This window comes from Oncorhynchus mykiss, chromosome 6 (genome assembly GCF_013265735.2).
Source record: "Oncorhynchus mykiss isolate Arlee chromosome 6, USDA_OmykA_1.1, whole genome shotgun sequence".
Classification (NCBI taxonomy): domain Eukaryota; kingdom Metazoa; phylum Chordata; class Actinopteri; order Salmoniformes; family Salmonidae; genus Oncorhynchus; species Oncorhynchus mykiss.
In genome coordinates this window covers 93,325,661-93,345,790 of record NC_048570.1, presented here as the reverse complement: position 1 = coordinate 93,345,790, position 20,130 = coordinate 93,325,661, and the positions used below count along the sequence as shown (strand labels likewise).

At 40.7% G+C, this 20,130-nt stretch overlaps 1 protein-coding gene across 3 annotated transcripts in view; it reads left to right on the top strand.

Moving 5' to 3' along the window:
- cdhr5a (cadherin-related family member 5a) overlaps positions 1–19,900 on the top strand; it is a 36,616-nt gene extending 16,716 nt beyond the window's left edge. Inside the window, exons 7-15 of one of the 3 annotated variants that reach the window (XR_005052319.1) lie at positions 21–206; positions 1,454–1,544; positions 6,099–6,196; positions 8,950–9,156; positions 9,415–9,528; positions 10,261–10,327; positions 15,551–15,711; positions 16,902–18,114; positions 18,346–19,900. Coding sequence is in view for 2 of the 3 variants with exons in the window: in XM_036981603.1 (XP_036837498.1) it covers positions 21–206; positions 1,454–1,544; positions 6,099–6,196; positions 8,950–9,156; positions 9,415–9,528; positions 10,261–10,327; positions 15,551–15,711; positions 16,902–17,492 (1,515 nt within the window). In the remaining variant the exon portion in view is untranslated. Of the gene's footprint in view, positions 1–20; positions 207–1,453; positions 1,545–6,098; positions 6,197–8,949; positions 9,157–9,414; positions 9,529–10,260; positions 10,328–15,550; positions 15,726–16,901 lie in introns of all 3 variants that reach the window. The other 2 variants (XM_036981603.1, XM_036981605.1) reach the window with 2 other exon arrangements.
- Positions 19,901–20,130: the final 230 nt, after the last annotated feature.

The window sequence follows — 20,130 nt, the reverse complement described above, 5'->3', positions numbered from 1 at the left end:
CTATTAATTCCATTTCCCAGGACACGTATAACGTTTCTGAGTCCGGCGAGCCTTCGTTCACTGCCGTGGTGACCATCACGGTTAACGTGAAGGACGTTGACAACCGTCCACCGTGGTTCCAGCCCTGTGTCAGAACCAACCTGGGGATAGCCAAACTGTGTGTCAGCTCCGGCTACAAGGCAAAGGTCAACCTCACAGAGAAAGAGGTGTGTGTTACAGTATATCTGTGTAATTTAACAGAGAGAGGTGTGTGATACAGTATATCTGTGTACCTGAACAGAGAGAGGTGTGTGATACAGTATATCTGTGTACCTGAACAGAGAGAGGTGTGATACAGTATATCTGTGTACCTGAACAGAGAGGTGTGTGATACAGTATATCTGTGTACCTGAACAGAGAGGTGTGTGATACAGTATATCTGTGTACCTGAACAGAGAGGTGTGATACAGTATATCTGTGTACCTGAACAGAGAGAGGTGTGTGATACAGTATATCTGTGTACCTGAACAGAGAGAGGTGTGTGATACAGTATATCTGTGTACCTGAACAGAGAGAGGTGTGATACAGTATATCTGTGTACCTGAACAGAGAGAGGAACATCTCTTCTTCATGTTGATAAAGTTGACCTGTTCTCCTTCATCAGTAGTCCACATCATACATCTTCTAGAAGTGCCACATCCACTTGTAGAGTACTTATAGTGTATTTTAGAAATCGCGGTGCATTTGATTTAGCTTAAGAGTTTTCACTTTTGGGACTATTCAATTGGTTCCATTAAACAGGGCAAACTCAACCAGGTGCAGCTCAAGTATTTCACATACAGTATGTATTGGACCCTGGTCTGTTGTTGTCCACAGGACGGTGCTTTATCTCTGGACCCTGGTCTGTCGTTGTCCACAGGACGGTGCTTTATCTCTGAACCCTGGTCTGTTGACACAGGACTGTGCTTTATCTCTGGACCCTGGTCTGTTGTTGTCCACAGGACTGTGCTTTATCTCTGGAGCCTGGTCTGTTGTTGTCCACAGGACGGGGCTTTAACTCTGAACCCTGGTCTGTTGTTGTCCACAGGACGGTGCTTTATCTCTGGAGCCTGGTCTGTTGTTGTCCACAGGACGGTGCTCTATCTCTGAACCCTGGTCTGTTGTTGTCCACAGGACGGTGCTTTATCTCTGAACCCTGGTCTGTTGTTGTCCACAGGACGGTGCTTTATCTCTGGAGCCTGGTCTGTTGTTGTCCACAGGACGGGGCTTTAACTCTGAACCCTGGTCTGTTGTTGTCCACAGGACGGTGCTTTATCTCTGGAGCCTGGTCTGTTGTTGTCCACAGGACGGTGCTCTATCTCTGAACCCTGGTCTGTTGTTGTCCACAGGACGGTGCTTTATCTCTGAACCCTGGTCTGTTGTTGTCCACAGGACGGTGCTCTATCTCTGAACCCTGGTCTGTTGTTGTCCACAGGACGGTGCTCTATCTCTGGAGCCTGGTCCGTTATACGCCAAGGATGGAGACAGAAACAGGAGTGAGATGATCAACTACAGGATACTTAGAGGTACAACAGGTCTTTATGTTCTCCCCACAGTTATCTAGTGTTGATGTTCTCCCCACAGTTATCTAGTGTTGAGGTTCTCCCCACAGTTATCTAGTGTTGAGGTTCTCCTCACAGTAATCTAGTGTTGATGTTCTCCTCACAGTAATCTAGTGTTGATGTTCTCCCCACAGTTATCTAGTGTTGATGTTCTCCTCACAGTAATCTAGTTTTAATGTTCTCCTCACAGTAATCTAGTGTTGATGTTCTCCTCACAGTAATCTAGTTTTAATGTTCTCCTCACAGTTATCTAGTGTTGATGTTCTCCTCACAGTAATCTAGTGTTGATGTTCTCCTCACAGTAATCTAGTGTTGATGTTCTCCCCACAGTTATCTAGTGTTGATGTTCTCCTCACAGTAATCTAGTTTTAATGTTCTCCTCACAGTAATCTAGTGTTGATGTTCTCCTCACAGTAATCTAGTGTTGATGTTCTCCTCACAGTAATCTAGTTTTAATGTTCTCCTCACAGTTATCTAGTGTTGATGTTCTCCTCACAGTAATCTAGTTTTAATGTTCTCCTCACAGTTATCTAGTGTTGATGTTCTCCTCACAGTAATCTAGTGTTGATGTTCTCCTCACAGTAATCTAGTGTTGATGTTCTCCTCACAGTAATCTAGTTTTAATGTTCTCCTCACAGTAATCTAGTGTTGATGTTCTCCTCACAGTTATCTAGTGTTGATGTTCTCCTCACAGTAATCTAGTGTTGATGTTCTCCTCACAGTTATCTAGTGTTGATGTTCTCCTCACAGTAATCTAGTTTTAATGTTCTCCTCACAGTAATCTAGTGTTGATGTTCTCCTCACAGTAATCTAGTGTTGATGTTCTCCTCACAGTAATCTAGTGTTGATGTTCTCCCCACAGTTATCTAGTGTTGATGTTCTCCTCACAGTTATCTAGTGTTGATGTTCTCCTCACAGTAATCTAGTTTTAATGTTCTCCTCACAGTAATCTAGTGTTGATGTTCTCCTCACAGTAATCTAGTTTTAATGTTCTCCTCACAGTAATCTAGTGTTGATGTTCTCCCCACAGTTATCTAGTGTTGAGGTTCTCTCCACAGTTATCTAGTGTTGATGTTCTCCCCACAGTTATCTAGTGTTGATGTTCTCTCCACAGTTATCTAGTGTTGAGGTTCTCTCCACAGTTATCTAGTGTTGATGTTCTCCCCACAGTTATCTAGTGTTGATGTTCTCCCCACAGTTATCTAGTGTTGAGGTTCTCTCCACAGTAATCTAGTGTTGATGTTCTCCTCACAGTAATCTAGTTTTAATGTTCTCCTCACAGTAATCTAGTTTTAATGTTCTCTCCACAGTAATCTAGTTTTAATGTTCTCCTCACAGTAATCTAGTGTTGATGTTCTCCTCACAGTTATCTAGTGTTGATGTTCTCCCCACAGTTATCTAGTGTTGAGGTTCTCTCCACAGTAATCTAGTGTTGATGTTCTCCCCACAGTTATCTAGTGTTGAGGTTCTCTCCACAGTAATCTAGTGTTGATGTTCTCCTCACAGTAATCTAGTTTTAATGTTCTCCTCACAGTAATCTAGTTTTAATGTTCTCTCCACAGTAATCTAGTTTTAATGTTCTCCTCACAGTAATCTAGTGTTGATGTTCTCCTCACAGTAATCTAGTGTTGATGTTCTCCTCACAGTAATCTAGTTTTAATGTTCTCCTCACAGTAATCTAGTGTTGATGTTCTCCTCACAGTTATCTAGTGTTGATGTTCTCCTCACAGTAATCTAGTTTTAATGTTCTCCTCACAGTTATCTAGTTTTAATGTTCTCCTCACAGTAATCTAGTGTTGATGTTCTCCCCACAGTTATCTAGTGTTGAGGTTCTCTCCACAGTAATCTAGTGTTGATGTTCTCCCCACAGTTATCTAGTGTTGAGGTTCTCTCCACAGTAATCTAGTGTTGAGGTTCTCTCCACAGTAATCTAGTGTTGATGTTCTCCTCACAGTAATCTAGTTTTAATGTTCTCCTCACAGTAATCTAGTTTTAATGTTCTCTCCACAGTAATCTAGTTTTAATGTTCTCCTCACAGTAATCTAGTGTTGATGTTCTCCTCACAGTAATCTAGTGTTGATGTTCTCCTCACAGTAATCTAGTTTTAATGTTCTCCTCACAGTTATCTAGTGTTGATGTTCTCCTCACAGTAATCTAGTTTTAATGTTCTCCTCACAGTAATCTAGTGTTGATGTTCTCCTCACAGTAATCTAGTTTTAATGTTCTCCTCACAGTAATCTAGTGTTGATGTTCTCCTCACAGTTATCTAGTGTTGATGTTCTCCTCACAGTAATCTAGTGTTGATGTTCTCCTCACAGTAATCTAGTGTTGATGTTCTCCTCACAGTTATCTAGTGTTGATGTTCTCCTCACAGTTATCTAGTGTTGATGTTCTCCCCACAGTTATCTAGTTTTAATGTTCTCCTCACAGTAATCTAGTTTTAATGTTCTCCTCACAGTAATCTAGTGTTGATGTTCTCCTCACAGTTATCTAGTGTTGATGTTCTCCTCACAGTAATCTAGTTTTAATGTTCTCCTCACAGTTATCTAGTTTTAATGTTCTCCTCACAGTAATCTAGTGTTGATGTTCTCCTCACAGTAATCTAGTTTTAATGTTCTCCTCACAGTAATCTAGTGTTGATGTTCTCCCCACAGTTATCTAGTGTTGAGGTTCTCCTCACAGTTATCTAGTGTTGATGTTCTCCTCACAGTTATCTAGTGTTGATGTTCTCCTCACAGTAATCTAGTTTTAATGTTCTCCTCACAGTAATCTAGTGTTGATGTTCTCCCCACAGTTATCTAGTGTTGATGTTCTCCTCACAGTTATCTAGTGTTGAGGTTCTCCTCACAGTTATCTAGTGTTGATGTTCTCCCCACAGTTATCTAGTGTTGATGTTCTCCTCACAGTAATCTAGTGTTGATGTTCTCCTCACAGTAATCTAGTGTTGATGTTCTCCCCACAGTTATCTAGTGTTGAGGTTCTCCTCACAGTTATCTAGTGTTGATGTTCTCCCCACAGTTATCTAGTTTTAATGTTCTCCTCACAGTAATCTAGTGTTGATGTTCTCCTCACAGTAATCTAGTGTTGATGTTCTCCCCACAGTTATCTAGTGTTGATGTTCTCCTCACAGTAATCTAGTGTTGATGTTCTCCCCACAGTTATCTAGTTTTAATGTTCTCCTCACAGTAATCTAGTGTTGATGTTCTCCCCACAGTTATCTAGTTTTAATGTTCTCCTCACAGTAATCTAGTGTTGATGTTCTCCCCACAGTTATCTAGTTTTAATGTTCTCCTCACAGTTATCTAGTGTTGATGTTCTCCCCACAGTTATCTAGTTTTAATGTTCTCCTCACAGTAATCTAGTGTTGATGTTCTCCTCACAGTAATCTAGTGTTGATGTTCTCCCCACAGTTATCTAGTGTTGAGGTTCTCTCCACAGTTATCTAGTGTTGATGTTCTCCTCACAGTAATCTAGTGTTGATGTTCTCCTCACAGTAATCTAGTGTTGATGTTCTCCCCACAGTTATCTAGTGTTGATGTTCTCTCCACAGTTATCTAGTGTTGAGGTTCTCTCCACAGTAATCTAGTGTTGATGTTCTCCCCACAGTTATCTAGTGTTGAGGTTCTCTCCACAGTTATCTAGTGTTGAGGTTCTCCTCACAGTAATCTAGTGTTGATGTTCTCCCCACAGTAATCTAGTGTTGATGTTCTCCTCACAGTTATCTAGTGTTGAGGTTCTCCTCACAGTTATCTAGTTTTAATGTTCTCCTCACAGTAATCTAGTGTTGATGTTCTCCCCACAGTTATCTAGTGTTGATGTTCTCCTCACAGTAATCTAGTGTTGATGTTCTCCTCACAGTAATCTAGTTTTGATGTTCTCCCCACAGTTATCTAGTTTTAATGTTCTCCTCACAGTTATCTAGTGTTGATGTTCTCCCCACAGTTATCTAGTGTTGAGGTTCTCTCCACAGTAATCTAGTGTTGATGTTCTCCTCACAGTAATCTAGTTTTAATGTTCTCCTCACAGTAATCTAGTTTTAATGTTCTCTCCACAGTAATCTTGTTTTAATGTTCTCCTCACAGTAAGATGTATTTTACCTTATGAAGATGGAGACGCTGCCAGTAAAGGTGGTAATTGGGAGCATATACAATGTCAGGGACTTCCTGTTCTCTTTACATTATCAGCTGAGCATCAAAGTTTTTTATAAGGATGTGCGTACGACCACAAAGTTTTCTATATTATTAAAATATATCATAATTGATCAGATATCATCATACCGGTTTCTCCTCTGTATCTCATAGCAGACTGATCTTGACTTCACGGTTCCTCCTCTGTATCTCATAGCAGACTGATCTTGACTTCTCGGTTCCTCCTCTGTATCTCATAGCAGACTGATCTTGACTTCACGGTTTCTCCTCTGTATCTCATAGCAGACTGATCTTGACTTCACGGTTCCTCCTCTGTATCTCATAGCAGACTGATCTTGACTTCACGGTTTGTGTATCTTTCCCCTCCCAGGGAATGAAGGCAGCATCTTCCAGATCGATGAGGAGACGGGGAACATCTCCATGGCCAAAGCGGCAGACATAGCAGGCCCAATAACCCTCACTGTCCTGGTAAGAGATGTCTTTTCAATCTGCATTTCCATCTCAATTACTTCTTTTGGCATATAATCAATTGAAAGCTCTGATTGTGTTCAACATTGAAATTGATCTTCAGATCATGGATCTTTTCAAATGATGATGAATGAGATCATCTTACTAGAACATAATTTTGGGTTTCAAACTACATTTTTATAAACATGTAGTTCATAAAGTAGCTATAAACTTTCTAAAATATATTTCTAAAAGTCACTAATATAAAATACACTGTGGTGACTTGATCTGATCTTATTTGTGTTTGAGAAGAATTCTAGTTTATGACATAGTTTATGACATAGTTTATCTAGTTTATGACCTAGTTTATCTAGTTTATGACCTAGTTTATCTAGTTTATGACCTAGTTTATCTAGTTTATGACCTAGTTTATCTAGTTTATGACATAGTTTATCTAGTTTATTACATAGTTTATCTAGTTTATGACATAGTTTATCTAGTTTATGACATAGTAATCTGGAAACCCAGAACTAAATCTTGCGTGTGCTGGTCATGCTATTTGATGTTTATATGAACAGTCTGTCACAGGAGACTACAGACAGCCAGCAGCATCCCACCCTGCATACCACCATGCATACCACCCTGCATACCACCCTGCATACCATCCAGCATACCACCCTGCATACCACCCTGCATACCACCATGCATCCCACCCTGTATACCACCCTGCATACCACCCTGCATACCACCCAGCATACCACCCTGCATACCACCCAGCATACCACCCTGCATACCACCATGCATCCCACCCTGCATCCCACCCTGTATACCACCCTGCATACCACCCTGCATACCACTCAGCATACCACCCAGCATACCACCCTGCATACCACCCTGCATCCCACTGCTGGCTTGCTTTTGAAGCTAAGCAGGGTTGGTCCTGGTCGGTCCCTGGATGGGAGACCAGATGCTGCTGGCTTGCTTCTGAAGCTAAGCGGGGTTGGTCCTGGTCGGTCCCTGGATGGGAGACCAGATGCTGCTGGCTTGCTTCTGAAGCTAGGCGGGGTTGGTCCTGGTCGGTCCCTGGATGGGAGACCAGATGCTGCTGGCTTGCTTCTGAAGCTAAGCGGGGTTGGTCCTGGTCGGTCCCTGGATGGGAGACCAGATGTTGCTGGCTTGCTTCTGAAGCTAAGCAGGGTTGGTCCCTGGATGGGAGTCCAGATGCTGCTGGAAGTGGTGCTGGAGGGCCAGAAGGTGGCACTCTTTCCTCTGGTCTAAGAAAATATATCCCTATACCCCAGGGCAGTGATTGGGGACATTGCCCTGTGTAGGGTGCCGTCTTTCAGATGGGACGTTAAACAGGTGTCCTGACGCTCTGTGGTCACTACAGATCCCATGGCACTTATCATAAGAGTAGGCGTGTTAACCCCGGTGTCCTGACTAAATTCCCAATGGCCTTCATACCATCATGGTCACCTAATCATCCCCAGCTCACAATTGGTTCATTCATCTCCTCTTCTTTCCCCTGTAACTATTCCCCAGATTGTTGCTGTAAATGAGAATGTGTTCTCAGTCAACTTACCTGGTAAAATAACAGGAAAATACAAGGACTAGACTACCTCCCTCTCTCTACTAGATAGACCACCTCCCTCTCTCTACTAGATAGACCACCTCCCTCTACTAGATAGACTACCTCCCTCTCGCTACTAGATAGACCACCTCCCTCTACTAGATAGACTACCGCCCTCTCTCTACTAGATAGACCACCTCCCTCTACTAGATAGACTACCTCCCTCTCTCTACTAGATAAACCACACCCTTCTACTAGATAGAACCCCGTCTTAGTGGCCAAACCCTGCTTTCTATACGATTGGAACAGTATCCCTCCAGCCAGATAGCGTTTGTTGTGAAGACTGTTCCAATTGTATAGAAAGCAGGGTTTGGCCCCTAAGACCAGGTTCTTCTCATCATGTCCCTGCTGAATGGAGAGGAGGAACCCTCTGATCCTGAGAGGGAATCTGATCCTCATCTATTTGGCCTACGTATATGCGTTACCAAATGACATTTTGATGATAATGATGATACTCAGGAACTAGAGCAAGTTTTGTGGGCAGCAGGTAGACTAGTGGTTAGATCGTTGGACCAGTAACCAAAAGGTTGCTAGATTGAATCCCTGAGCTGACAAGGTAAAAATCTGTTGTTCTGCCCCTGAACAAGGCAGTTAACCCACTGTTCCTAGGCCGTCATTGTAAATAAGAATATGTTCTTAACTGACTTGCCTACTATGTTAATGACACATAGAGTCCATTAGATGTTGCCTTTATAAATAGTGGGATCATGATGGGGCCAAACCCTGGTTTCTATACAATTAGAACAGTCTTCACAGCAAATGCTATCTGGTTCCTTTCTCATATACCAAGCCGCACCTTCTGACCCATTCCACACATCTGTTGTTTGTCATATAGACCAAGGGGTTGTATCTTTGCTGTAAAAGGCCTCTGTATTCTCTGTATGATTGAGCTCTCGGCAGCACACTTCAGAGTGTTGGGATCGACCAGCTACATTACTGCAATTCTTATTAAATAAAAGGTAAATTGTTTGAAGAATAAACAAAATCTTTCTCACTTGTTTAGAATTTCCACAACAGGAGTTCCTAACCAATCAATGACCTTAATCACAAGGGGGCGGAGTGATAACCTGCAGACACTAGGCCCTCGGGGACTGGAGATGGACAATACTCTCTCCCATCTCTCCCTCTCTCCAATCTCTCCCAGGCCTCCCAGGTCACCAACAGGGACCAGTTTGCGGTGACTCAGGTCACCATCGAGGTGCTGAGGAAGAGCAGGAACCCTCCGCGGTTTGAGAAGGAGCGTTATGAAGGTTACATCTACAGTAACTCAGTCCCAGAGACCATGATCCTACGAGACAGAACCTCCAACAGACCCTTCAGGGTCAGGGCCAGAGACGAGGACTTTGCCACCGTAAGAGTCAAAAGAGATCAACATTTAACATTTGAATCACTTTAGCCGACACTTGTCTTACAATCTCAGTCTGTGTTTGTTCATGGGACCTCTACATGTAATGTCACGTCTCATATACAGTAGAGACATACTCGTCTGGCACCGTGAAAGTCCTAGAAATGACACAATTACCTGCAATTGTGGGTAGCTACGCTTCTGTTCTGTGTGGGATTTGAAACACTGACACAACTTTAATCAGCTTGTGTGTGTGTGTTTTAGGGTGTAAACCCAGACATGAGATATGAGGTGCAGTACAGCAGTTATGTCAACGTGACAAACGAAGGGTTTGTTCTTCTCAAGAGGATTGTGAAGACAGAGTCCTTCGCTCTCCAGGTGAGTGGTTACCTGCCTCATTGTTCTTCTGAAGAGGGTTGTGAAGGCAGAGTCCTTCGCTCTGCAGGTGAGTGGTTACCTGCCCCATTGTTCTTCTGAAGAGGGTTGTGAAGACAGAGTCCTTCGCTCTGCAGGTGAGTGGTTACCTGCCTCATTGTTCTTCTGAAGAGGGTTGTGAAGACAGAGTCCTTCGCTCTCCAGGTGAGTGGTTACCTGCCTCATTGTTCTTCTGAAGAGGGTTGTGAAGGCAGAGTCCTTCGCTCTCCAGGTGAGTGGTTACCTGCCTCATTGTTCTTCTGAAGAGGGTTGTGAAGGCAGAGTCCTTCGCTCTGCAGGTGAGTGGTTACCTGCCTCATTGTTCTTCTGAAGTTGGTTGTGAAGGCAGAGTCCTTCGCTCTGCAGGTGAGTGGTTACCTGCCTCATTGTTCTTCTGAAGAGGGTTGTGAAGGCAGAGTCCTTCGCTCTGCAGGTGAGTGGTTACCTGCCTCATTGTTCTTCTGAAGAGGGTTGTGAAGGCAGAGTCCTTCGCTCTCCAGGTGAGTGGTTACCTGCCTCATTGTTCTTCTGAAGAGGGTTGTGAAGGCAGAGTCCTTCGCTCTTCACCTGAGTGGTTACCTGCCTTTTACTAGACTACTATAATTCTTTTGACAAATGTTTTGGTTAATGCTGGGGGGTTGCAGAGACATTCCGAGAAATTATAATATTGTATTTTTCCTTGTGATGTGTGTGTAGATTCGTGCTATGGACCCGTCTACAGGGGAGTTTGGTACAGCGGCCCTCTCTGTCCTGGTTATACCAGGTAAGACTTTCACACAGCACCACAAGGGAAGGTTAACTCACAGCAAAGGGAAATGAGCCCTTGATGACTGATTGTTCAGATTATCTACTCCAACCAACAGTAGGATCTGTACTCTCCATATTAAAGCCTGTATTAATATACTATGGTGATAATCTACTCCTACCAACAGTAGGATCTGTACTGGATCTGTACTCTCTATATTAAAGCCTGTATTAATATACTATGGTGATGATCTACTCCTACCAACAGTAGGATCTGTACTCTCTATATTAAAGCCTGTATTAATATACTATGGTGATGATCTACTCCTACCAACAGTAGGATCTGTACTGGATCTGTACTCTCCATATTAAAGCCTGTATTAATATACTATGGTGATAATCTACTCCTACCAACAGTAGGATCTGTACTCTCTATATTAAAGCCTGTATTAATATACTATGGTGATGATCTACTCCTACCAACAGTAGGATCTGTACTCTCCATATTAAAGCCTGTATTAATATACTATGGTGATAATCTACTCCTACCAACAGTAGGATCTGTACTCTCTATATTAAAGCCTGTATTAATATACTATGGTGATGATCTACTCCTACCAACAGTAGGATCTGTACTCTCCATATTAAAGCCTGTATTAATATACTATGGTGATGATCTACTCCTACCAACAGTAGGATCTGTACTCTCTATATTAAAGCCTGTATTATTATACTATGGTGATGATCTACTCCTACCAACAGTAGGATCTGTACTCTCCATATTAAAGCCTGTATTAATATACTATGGTGATGATCTACTCCTACCAACAGTAGGATCTGTACTCTCTATATTAAAGCCTGTATTAATATACTATGGTGATGATCTACTCCAACCAACAGTAGGATCTGTACTCTCTATATTAAAGCCTGTATTAATATACTATGGTGATGATCTACTCCTACCAACAGTAGGATCTGTACTGGATCTGTACTCTCCATATTAAAGCCTGTATTAATATACTATGGTGATAATCTACTCCTACCAACAGTAGGATCTGTACTGGATCTGTACTCTCCATATTAAAGCCTGTATTAATATACTATGGTGATGATCTACTCCTACCAACAGTAGGATCTGTACTCTCTATATTAAAGCCTGTATTAATATACTATGGTGATAATCTACTCCTACCAACAGTAGGATCTGTACTCTCTATATTAAAGCCTGTATTAATATACTATGGTGATAATCTACTCCTACCAACAGTAGGATCTGTACTGGATCTGTACTCTCCATATTAAAGCCTGTATTAATATACTATGGTGATAATCTACTCCTACCAACAGTAGGATCTGTACTCTCTATATTAAAGCCTGTATTAATAGACTATGGTGATGATCTACTCCTACCAACAGTAGGATCTGTACTCTCTATATTAAAGCCTGTATTAATATACTATGGTGATGATCTACTCCTACCAACAGTAGGATCTGTACTCTCTATATTAAAGCCTGTATTAATAGACTATGGTGATGATCTACTCCTACCAACAGTAGGATCTGTACTCTCTATATTAAAGCCTGTATTAATATACTATGGTGATGATCTACTCCTACCAACAGTAGGATCTGTACTCTCTATATTAAAGCCTGTATTAATAGACTATGGTGATGATCTACTCCTACCAACAGTAGGATCTGTACTGGATCTGTACTCTCCATATTAAAGCCTGTATTAATATACTATGGTGATAATCTACTCCTACCAACAGTAGGATCTGTACTCTCTATATTAAAGCCTGTATTAATATACTATGGTGATGATCTACTCCTACCAACAGTAGGATCTGTACTCTCTATATTAAAGCCTGTATTAATATACTATGGTGATAATCTACTCCTACCAACAGTAGGATCTGTACTCTCTATATTAAAGCCTGTATTAATATACTATGGTGATAATCTACTCCTACCAACAGTAGGATCTGTACTCTCTATATTAAAGCCTGTATTAATATACTATGGTGATAATCTACTCCTACCAACAGTAGGATCTGTACTCTCTATATTAAAGCCTGTATTAATATACTATGGTGATAATCTACTCCTACCAACAGTAGGATCTGTACTCTCCATATTAAAGCCTGTATTAATATACTATGTTGATGATCTACTCCTACCAACAGTAGGATCTGTACTCTCTATATTAAAGCCTGTATTAATATACTATGGTGATGATCTACTCCTACCAACAGTAGGATCTGTACTCTCTATATTAAAGCCTGTATTAATATACTATGGTGATGATCTACTCCTACCAACAGTAGGATCTGTACTCTCTATATTAAAGCCTGTATTAATATACTATGGTGATAATCTACTCCTACCAACAGTAGGATCTGTACTCTCTATATTAAAGCCTGTATTAATATACTATGGTGATGATCTACTCCTACCAACAGTAGGATCTGTACTCTCCATATTAAAGCCTGTATTAATATACTATGGTGATAATCTACTCCTACCAACAGTAGGATCTGTACTCTCCATATTAAAGCCTGTATTAATATACTATGGTGATAATCTACTCCTACCAACAGTAGGATCTGTACTCTCCATATTAAAGCCTGTATTAATATACTATGGTGATGATCTACTCCTACCAACAGTAGGATCTGTACTGGATCTGTACTCTCTATATTAAAGCCTGTATTAATATACTATGGTGATAATCTACTCCTACCAACAGTAGGATCTGTACTGGATCTGTACTCTCTATATTAAAGCCTGTATTAATATACTATGGTGATAATCTACTCCTACCAACAGTAGGATCTGTACTCTCCATATTAAAGCCTGTATTAATATACTATGGTGATAATCTACTCCTACCAACAGTAGGATCTGTACTCTCCATATTAAAGCCTGTATTAATATACTATGGTAAAAATCTACTCCTACCAACAGTAGGATCTGTACTCTCCATATTAAAGCCTGTATTAATATACTATGGTGATAATCTACTCCTACCAACAGTAGGATCTGTACTCTCCCTATTAAAGCCTGTATTAATATACTATGGTGATAATCTACTCCTACCAACAGTAGGATCTGTACTCTCCATATTAAAGCCTGTATTAATATACTATGGTGATAATCTACTCCTACCAACAGTAGGATCTGTACTCTCCATATTAAAGCCTGTATTAATATACTATGGTGATGATCTACTCCTACCAACAGTAGGATCTGTACTCTCTATATTAAAGCCTGTATTAATATACTATGGTGATAATCTACTCCTACCAACAGTAGGATCTGTACTGGATCTGTACTCTCTATATTAAAGCCTGTATTAATATACTATGGTGATAATCTACTCCTACCAACAGTAGGATCTGTACTCTCTATATTAAAGCCTGTATTAATATACTATGTTGATGATCTACTCCTACCAACAGTAGGATCTGTACTGGATCTGTACTCTCCATATTAAAGCCTGTATTAATATACTATGGTGATAATCTACTCCTACCAACAGTAGGATCTGTACTCTCTATATTAAAGCCTGTATTAATATACTATGGTGATGATCTACTCCTACCAACAGTAGGATCTGTACTCTCCCTATTAAAGCCTGTATTAATATACTATGGTGATAATCTACTCCTACCAACAGTAGGATCTGTACTCTCCCTATTAAAGCCTGTATTAATATACTATGGTGATAATCTACTCCTACCAACAGTAGGATCTGTACTCTCTATATTAAAGCCTGTATTAATATACTATGGTGATAATCTACTCCTACCAACAGTAGGATCTGTACTGGATCTGTACTCTCCATATTAAAGCCTGTATTAATATATTATGGTGATGATCTACTCCTACCAACAGTAGGATCTGTACTGGATCTGTACTCTCTATATTAAAGCCTGTATTAATATACTATGGTGATGATCTACTCCTACCAACAGTAGGATCTGTACTCTCTATATTAAAGCCTGTATTAATATACTATGGTGATGATCTACTCCTACCAACAGTAGGATCTGTACTCTCTATATTAAAGCCTGTATTAATATACTATGGTGATGATCTACTCCTACCAACAGTAGGATCTGTACTCTCTATATTAAAGCCTGTATTAATATACTATGGTGATAATCTACTCCTACCAACAGTAGGATCTGTACTCTCTATATTAAAGCCTGTATTAATATACTATGGTGATAATCTACTCCTACCAACAGTAGGATCTGTACTGGATCTGTACTCTCTATATTAAAGCCTGTATTAATAGACTATGGTGATGATCTACTCCTACCAACAGTAGGATCTGTACTCTCTATATTAAAGCCTGTATTAATATACTATGGTGATAATCTACTCCTACCAACAGTAGGATCTGTACTCTCTATATTAAAGCCTGTATTAATATACTATGGTGATGATCTACTCCTACCAACAGTAGGATCTGTACTGGATCTGTACTCTCTATATTAAAGCCTGTATTAATATACTATGGTGATGATCTACTCCTACCAACAGTAGGATCTGTACTCTCCATATTAAAGCCATTGTCTGCTGTAACGGCTGGATTGATTGATTAATATATTGATTGGTTGGTTGATAACTTGATTGATTAATATATTGATTGGTTGGTTGATAACTTGATTGATTCATATATTGATTGGTTGGTTGATAACTTGATTGATTAATATATTGATTGGTTGGTTGATAACTTGATTGATTCATATATTGATTGATTGGTTGGTTGATAACTTGATTGATTGATTAATATATTGATTGGTTGGTTGATAACTTGATTGATTGATTAATATATTGATTGGTTGGTTGATAACTTGATTGATTGATTAATATATTGATTGGTTGGTTGATAACTTGATTGATTAATATATTGATTGGTTGGTTGATAACTTGATTGATTCATATATTGATTGGTTGGTTGATAACTTGATTGATTGATTAATATATTGATTGGTTGGTTGATAACTTGATTGATTGATTAATATATTGATTGGTTGGTTGATAACTTGATTGATTAATATATTGATTGGTTGGTTGATAACTTGATTGATTAATATATTGATTGGTTGGTTGATAACTTGATTGATTAATATATTGATTGGTTGGTTGATAAGGGTTAGGGTTAGGGATTGATTGATATCTTGACTGGTTGCCTTGACTATTATTTTCTCTGACCTCTGACCCTCTACAGCTGTGGCGGTTCCTTTGCCCTCGGGGGCAGGGTACCGGGCGGGGGACATGGCTCTTCTGGGATTGGTCATGGCAGCCATCTTGGTTCTCTGCTTCATCGTGATTGGCTTCCTGATCTCCCGCCTGAAGAAAGGAGGCGCCAACCTGGATAAGATAACTGAGGTCAGCACCATTCTGTGAGTTCAGCTCAGAACTGATGCTGCGTTCATGACAAGTGGGAAACTCTGATAATACTACTTGTAAACTGGGACCAACGAGTTGTATTCGTTGATGTGCTTAAAACTCGTTGAGCATGCCGATTGGCTAATGGCAAACAAGCAGCGTCAGCCATAAACTAACAGCACAGCTTTCAGACACGCAAACTAATTACAGTGCGCAAAAAACATATTAATAGATTATTTATTTTCATGAATAATGTTTTATTGTTGTGTTCAACTGCCAAAATTGTTATGGAGGTCATTTCCTTAGTATGTGACATCAGAGGTCAGTATGTGGGAGAAGTCAGAGACGATAGATGAGTTTCCCCCACTAGTAATCACCAGTAGGAAGGCCCTTCATGTGGGTTTCTCCCAGTGGAATGTGACATCAGAGGTCAGTATGTGGGAGAAGTCAGAGACGATAGATGAGTTTCCCCCACTAGTAATCACCAGTAGGAAGGCCCTTCATGTGGGTTTCTCCCAGGGGAATGCTGGTATTGAGGAAGTCCCGCAGCATGACACTTGGTGAAAGTCCTGTCCTGCGAGTGTTTTTGAGGCGGCCTTAGCCCTAACAGGAAGGTGTCAGAACTGTTTGCGTTGTCTTGTCAACACCTTGGCAGGACTTAACAAACAGATCTGAGATCAGGTTAGCAGGCTAGCCGGGGTTGTTGGATGGAGTAGTGATGGCTGGTTCAATAACCCTGGATAGGATTAGACGCTGATTAGAAGGCCTGTGAACAAGGCATTTATCCTGATTGAATTGAACAGCTTCACTGAATATTTATGAGTAGTGCTTCACAGAAGGGCTCTCTCTGTGTGTTAAAGCAGAATAAATGAACCTAACGCTATGGGAAGGCAGAAGCATCTGTGACATTGAACTATGCCTAGAGATCAATGGTTCATTAACTTGTGCGTAAATGACAGCTTTCTCTCTCTCTCTCTCTCTCTCTACTCCTCTCTCTAGTGCTTCAGTTTTTAACTCGTAGGACATCTTTATTGCTATTATTTATGACTATTTATCTACTTGTATTATTTATTTTGTTACTATTTATTCAACCAAATGATATACACACAACACATGCATCTCGTATCCTGTGATCCTTGTACTTGACAGATTTAACATGGTTGCTGTCCTGTCTTCTGTCTTGTCTGTAGTGTCTGGCTCCATGTCTGAAGATGACAAGGCCCCAAGGGAGACCCAAAGACACCTTGCAGTACACCAACGATGGCTACCAGGGTACCGAGGGTGATGCCCTGCGCTGCAGACCCAGACGCCCAGAGCCGGTAGACAAGAGGGGCCGAGGTGCTACTGTCCCTGGGGACAGAGGCAGAGCCATCCCCCTGGAGCGACGCCGGAGCGACCGCCACTGTGGCTTCTGCGGCCTGTACGCCAACCACAACGCCAAGCCCAGCCCGGCCTGCAGCCCTGCTATGGGGGGTGGGAGAGTAGAAGGAGGAGACAAGGACGGGGTGAGGTCCATCCTCGCCAAGGGGGGAAGGAAGGAAGGAGGGAAGTCAGTGTGGTTTAAGGAGAACGAGGATGCGTCTGGGATCGAGGTGGAGATCATCCCGGATACTCTGGGTCAGGAAGAGGAGACTGAGGAGGAGGTGTTGGACATGGAGGAGGTGGAGGGGGGAGACAGGAGCATGTCTAGTCAGACAGAGATCGATGGTGGGCTTGGGAACCAGGAGAGCCATGGAGAGTCTGATTCAGCTGCTAAAGAGGAAAAAGAGAAGGAGGGTTGAGAGGATATCTGGGTTATATTCAATAGGGAGAGGATATCTGGGTTATATTCTATAGGGAGAGGATATCTGGGTTATATTCTATAGGGAGAGGATATCTGGGTTATATTCTATAGGGAGAGGATATCTGGGTTATATTCTATAGGCAGGAGGATATCTGGGTTATATTCTATAGGGAGAGGATATCTGGGTTATAGTCTATAGGGAGAGGATATCTGGGTTATATTCTATAGGGAGATGATATCTGGGTTATTTCCAATAGGGAGAGGATATCTAGGTTATATTCTATAGGGAGATGATATCTGGGTTATATTCTATAGGGAGAGGATATCTGTGTTATATTCTATAGGGAGAGGATATCTGGGTTATATTCTATAGGGAGATGATATCTGGGTTATAGTCTATAAGGAGAGGATATCTGGGTTATTTCCAATAGGGAGAGGATATCTAGGTTATACTCTATAGGGAGATGATATCTGGGTTATAGTCTATAAGGAGATGATATCTGGGTTATATTCTCTAGGGAGAGGATATCTGGGTTATGTTCTATAGGGAGAGGATATCTGGGTTATATTCTATAGGGAGAGGATATCTGGGTTATATTCTATAGGGAGATGATATCTGGGTTATAGTCTATAGGGAGAGGATATCTGGGTGAATTCAATAGGGAGAGGATATCTGGGTTATATTCTATAGGGAGATGATATCTGGGTTATATTCTATAGGGAGAGGATATCTGGGTTATATTCTATAGGGAGAGGATATCTGGGTTATAGTCTATAGGGAGAGGATATCTGGGTTATAGTCTATAGGGAGAGGATATCTAGGTTATATTCTATAGGGAGAGGATATCTAGGTTATATTCTATAGGGAGAGGATATCTGGGTTATAGTCTATAAGGAGATGATATCTGGGTTATATTCTATAGGGAGAGGATATCTGGGTTATATTCTATAGGGAGAGGATATCTGGGTTATATTCAATAGGGAGAGGATATCTGGGTTATAGTCTATAGGGAGAGGATATCTGGGTTATATTCTATAGGGAGAGGATATCTGGGTTATAGTCTATAAGGAGATGATATCTGGGTTATATTCTATAGGGAGAGGATATCTAGGTTATATTCTATAGGGAGAGGATATCTGGGTTATATTCTATAGGGAGAGGATATCTGGGTTATATTCTATAGGGAGAGGATATCTGGGTTATATTCAATAGGGAGAGGATATCTAGGTTATATTCTATAGGGAGATGATATCTGGGTTATATTCTATAGGGAGATGATATCTGGGTTATATTCTATAGGGAGAGGATATCTAGGTTATATTCTATAGGGAGAGGATATCTAGGTTATATTCAATAGGGAGAGGATATCTGGGTTATATTCTATAGGGAGAGGATATCTAGGTTATATTCTATAGGGAGAGGATATCTGGGTTATATTCTATAGGGAGAGGATATCTGTGTTATATTCTATAGGGAGAGGATATCTGTGTTAAAGGCACAGAACAGAAGAAAACAGAGTAAAACAGGAAGGTATCTGAAGATGTCCAGTACGAACAGACCGCTCTGAAGAACATACCCCAGCCGGGAAGAGAAATGGAGTTTCCATCATCATGGGAAAACCTGCTTATGGTGATCCCAGAGTGGGATTCTGGAACATGGACATTAGTTCACACAGATTGGAGGAATTACCCGTTTTGGATAAGTGTGTGTCTACATCATGTGGCTTCCATCACACTATGGGGAGATGTTCCTTTCAATATATGGGGAGATATTCCATTCAATACATGGGAAGATATTCCTTTCACTTTATGGGGAGATATTCCATTCAATATATTGTGATTTATTCAATATATAAAGACAATTTCCATGAAGTACCACAAGAAGGGGATCAAGTTGGATACAATACTTTTTAACTTGGTATCTTTTAATGATCGTTCTGAGAGCGAATCCATCAAGTCCTTGGGAAAGATTTTATGAGTATTACTAATGAGGGAAAAAAACAAATACTATTTAAAATGTGGACACTATTTTTTTTTTACCACAGAAAAAAGGTTTGGACGGAGAACACATCTCCTGAATACTAAACAAATTGAGGACGTGTGTATTTTTATTTATGTCGTTAGAAAATAAAACAAGTATGAAATGTAATGTAATAACCTTATTACAGTGTGTAAAGTATGTGGATACAAATTCTGACATTTTATACTATTTATGAGTCACTAGGCAGGCTTGTGGTCAATTCCATTTCAATTCAGGAAGTACACAGACATTCCAATTCTCTTCAATGCATTTTAAAAAGGGGAACATTCCTAATTTCGTTTACTCTATGAATTGACTGGACCCCCAAAACCCTGGTTATTAAGAGATATTTGATAAAATAATAAAAGTTTGATTGAAGTGCCTGATGTGGGAAAAATGTACAAGGTTCAATTATGAAATTTGGTTGTGCTTGAGCAGTTTTTCCCTCTCGTTATGGCATTCACAGACAGGTCTTATGGAGCTGTTTATAACCTGTCTGAAATGTCCAGTTGATTAACTACTTGTCATGTTTGCTAGATAGCTGGTTAGCCTAACTTACCCATCTGAAATCTAGTCGTCATCCAGATCACATGACCAGAGGCCTCAACCCCAGTGC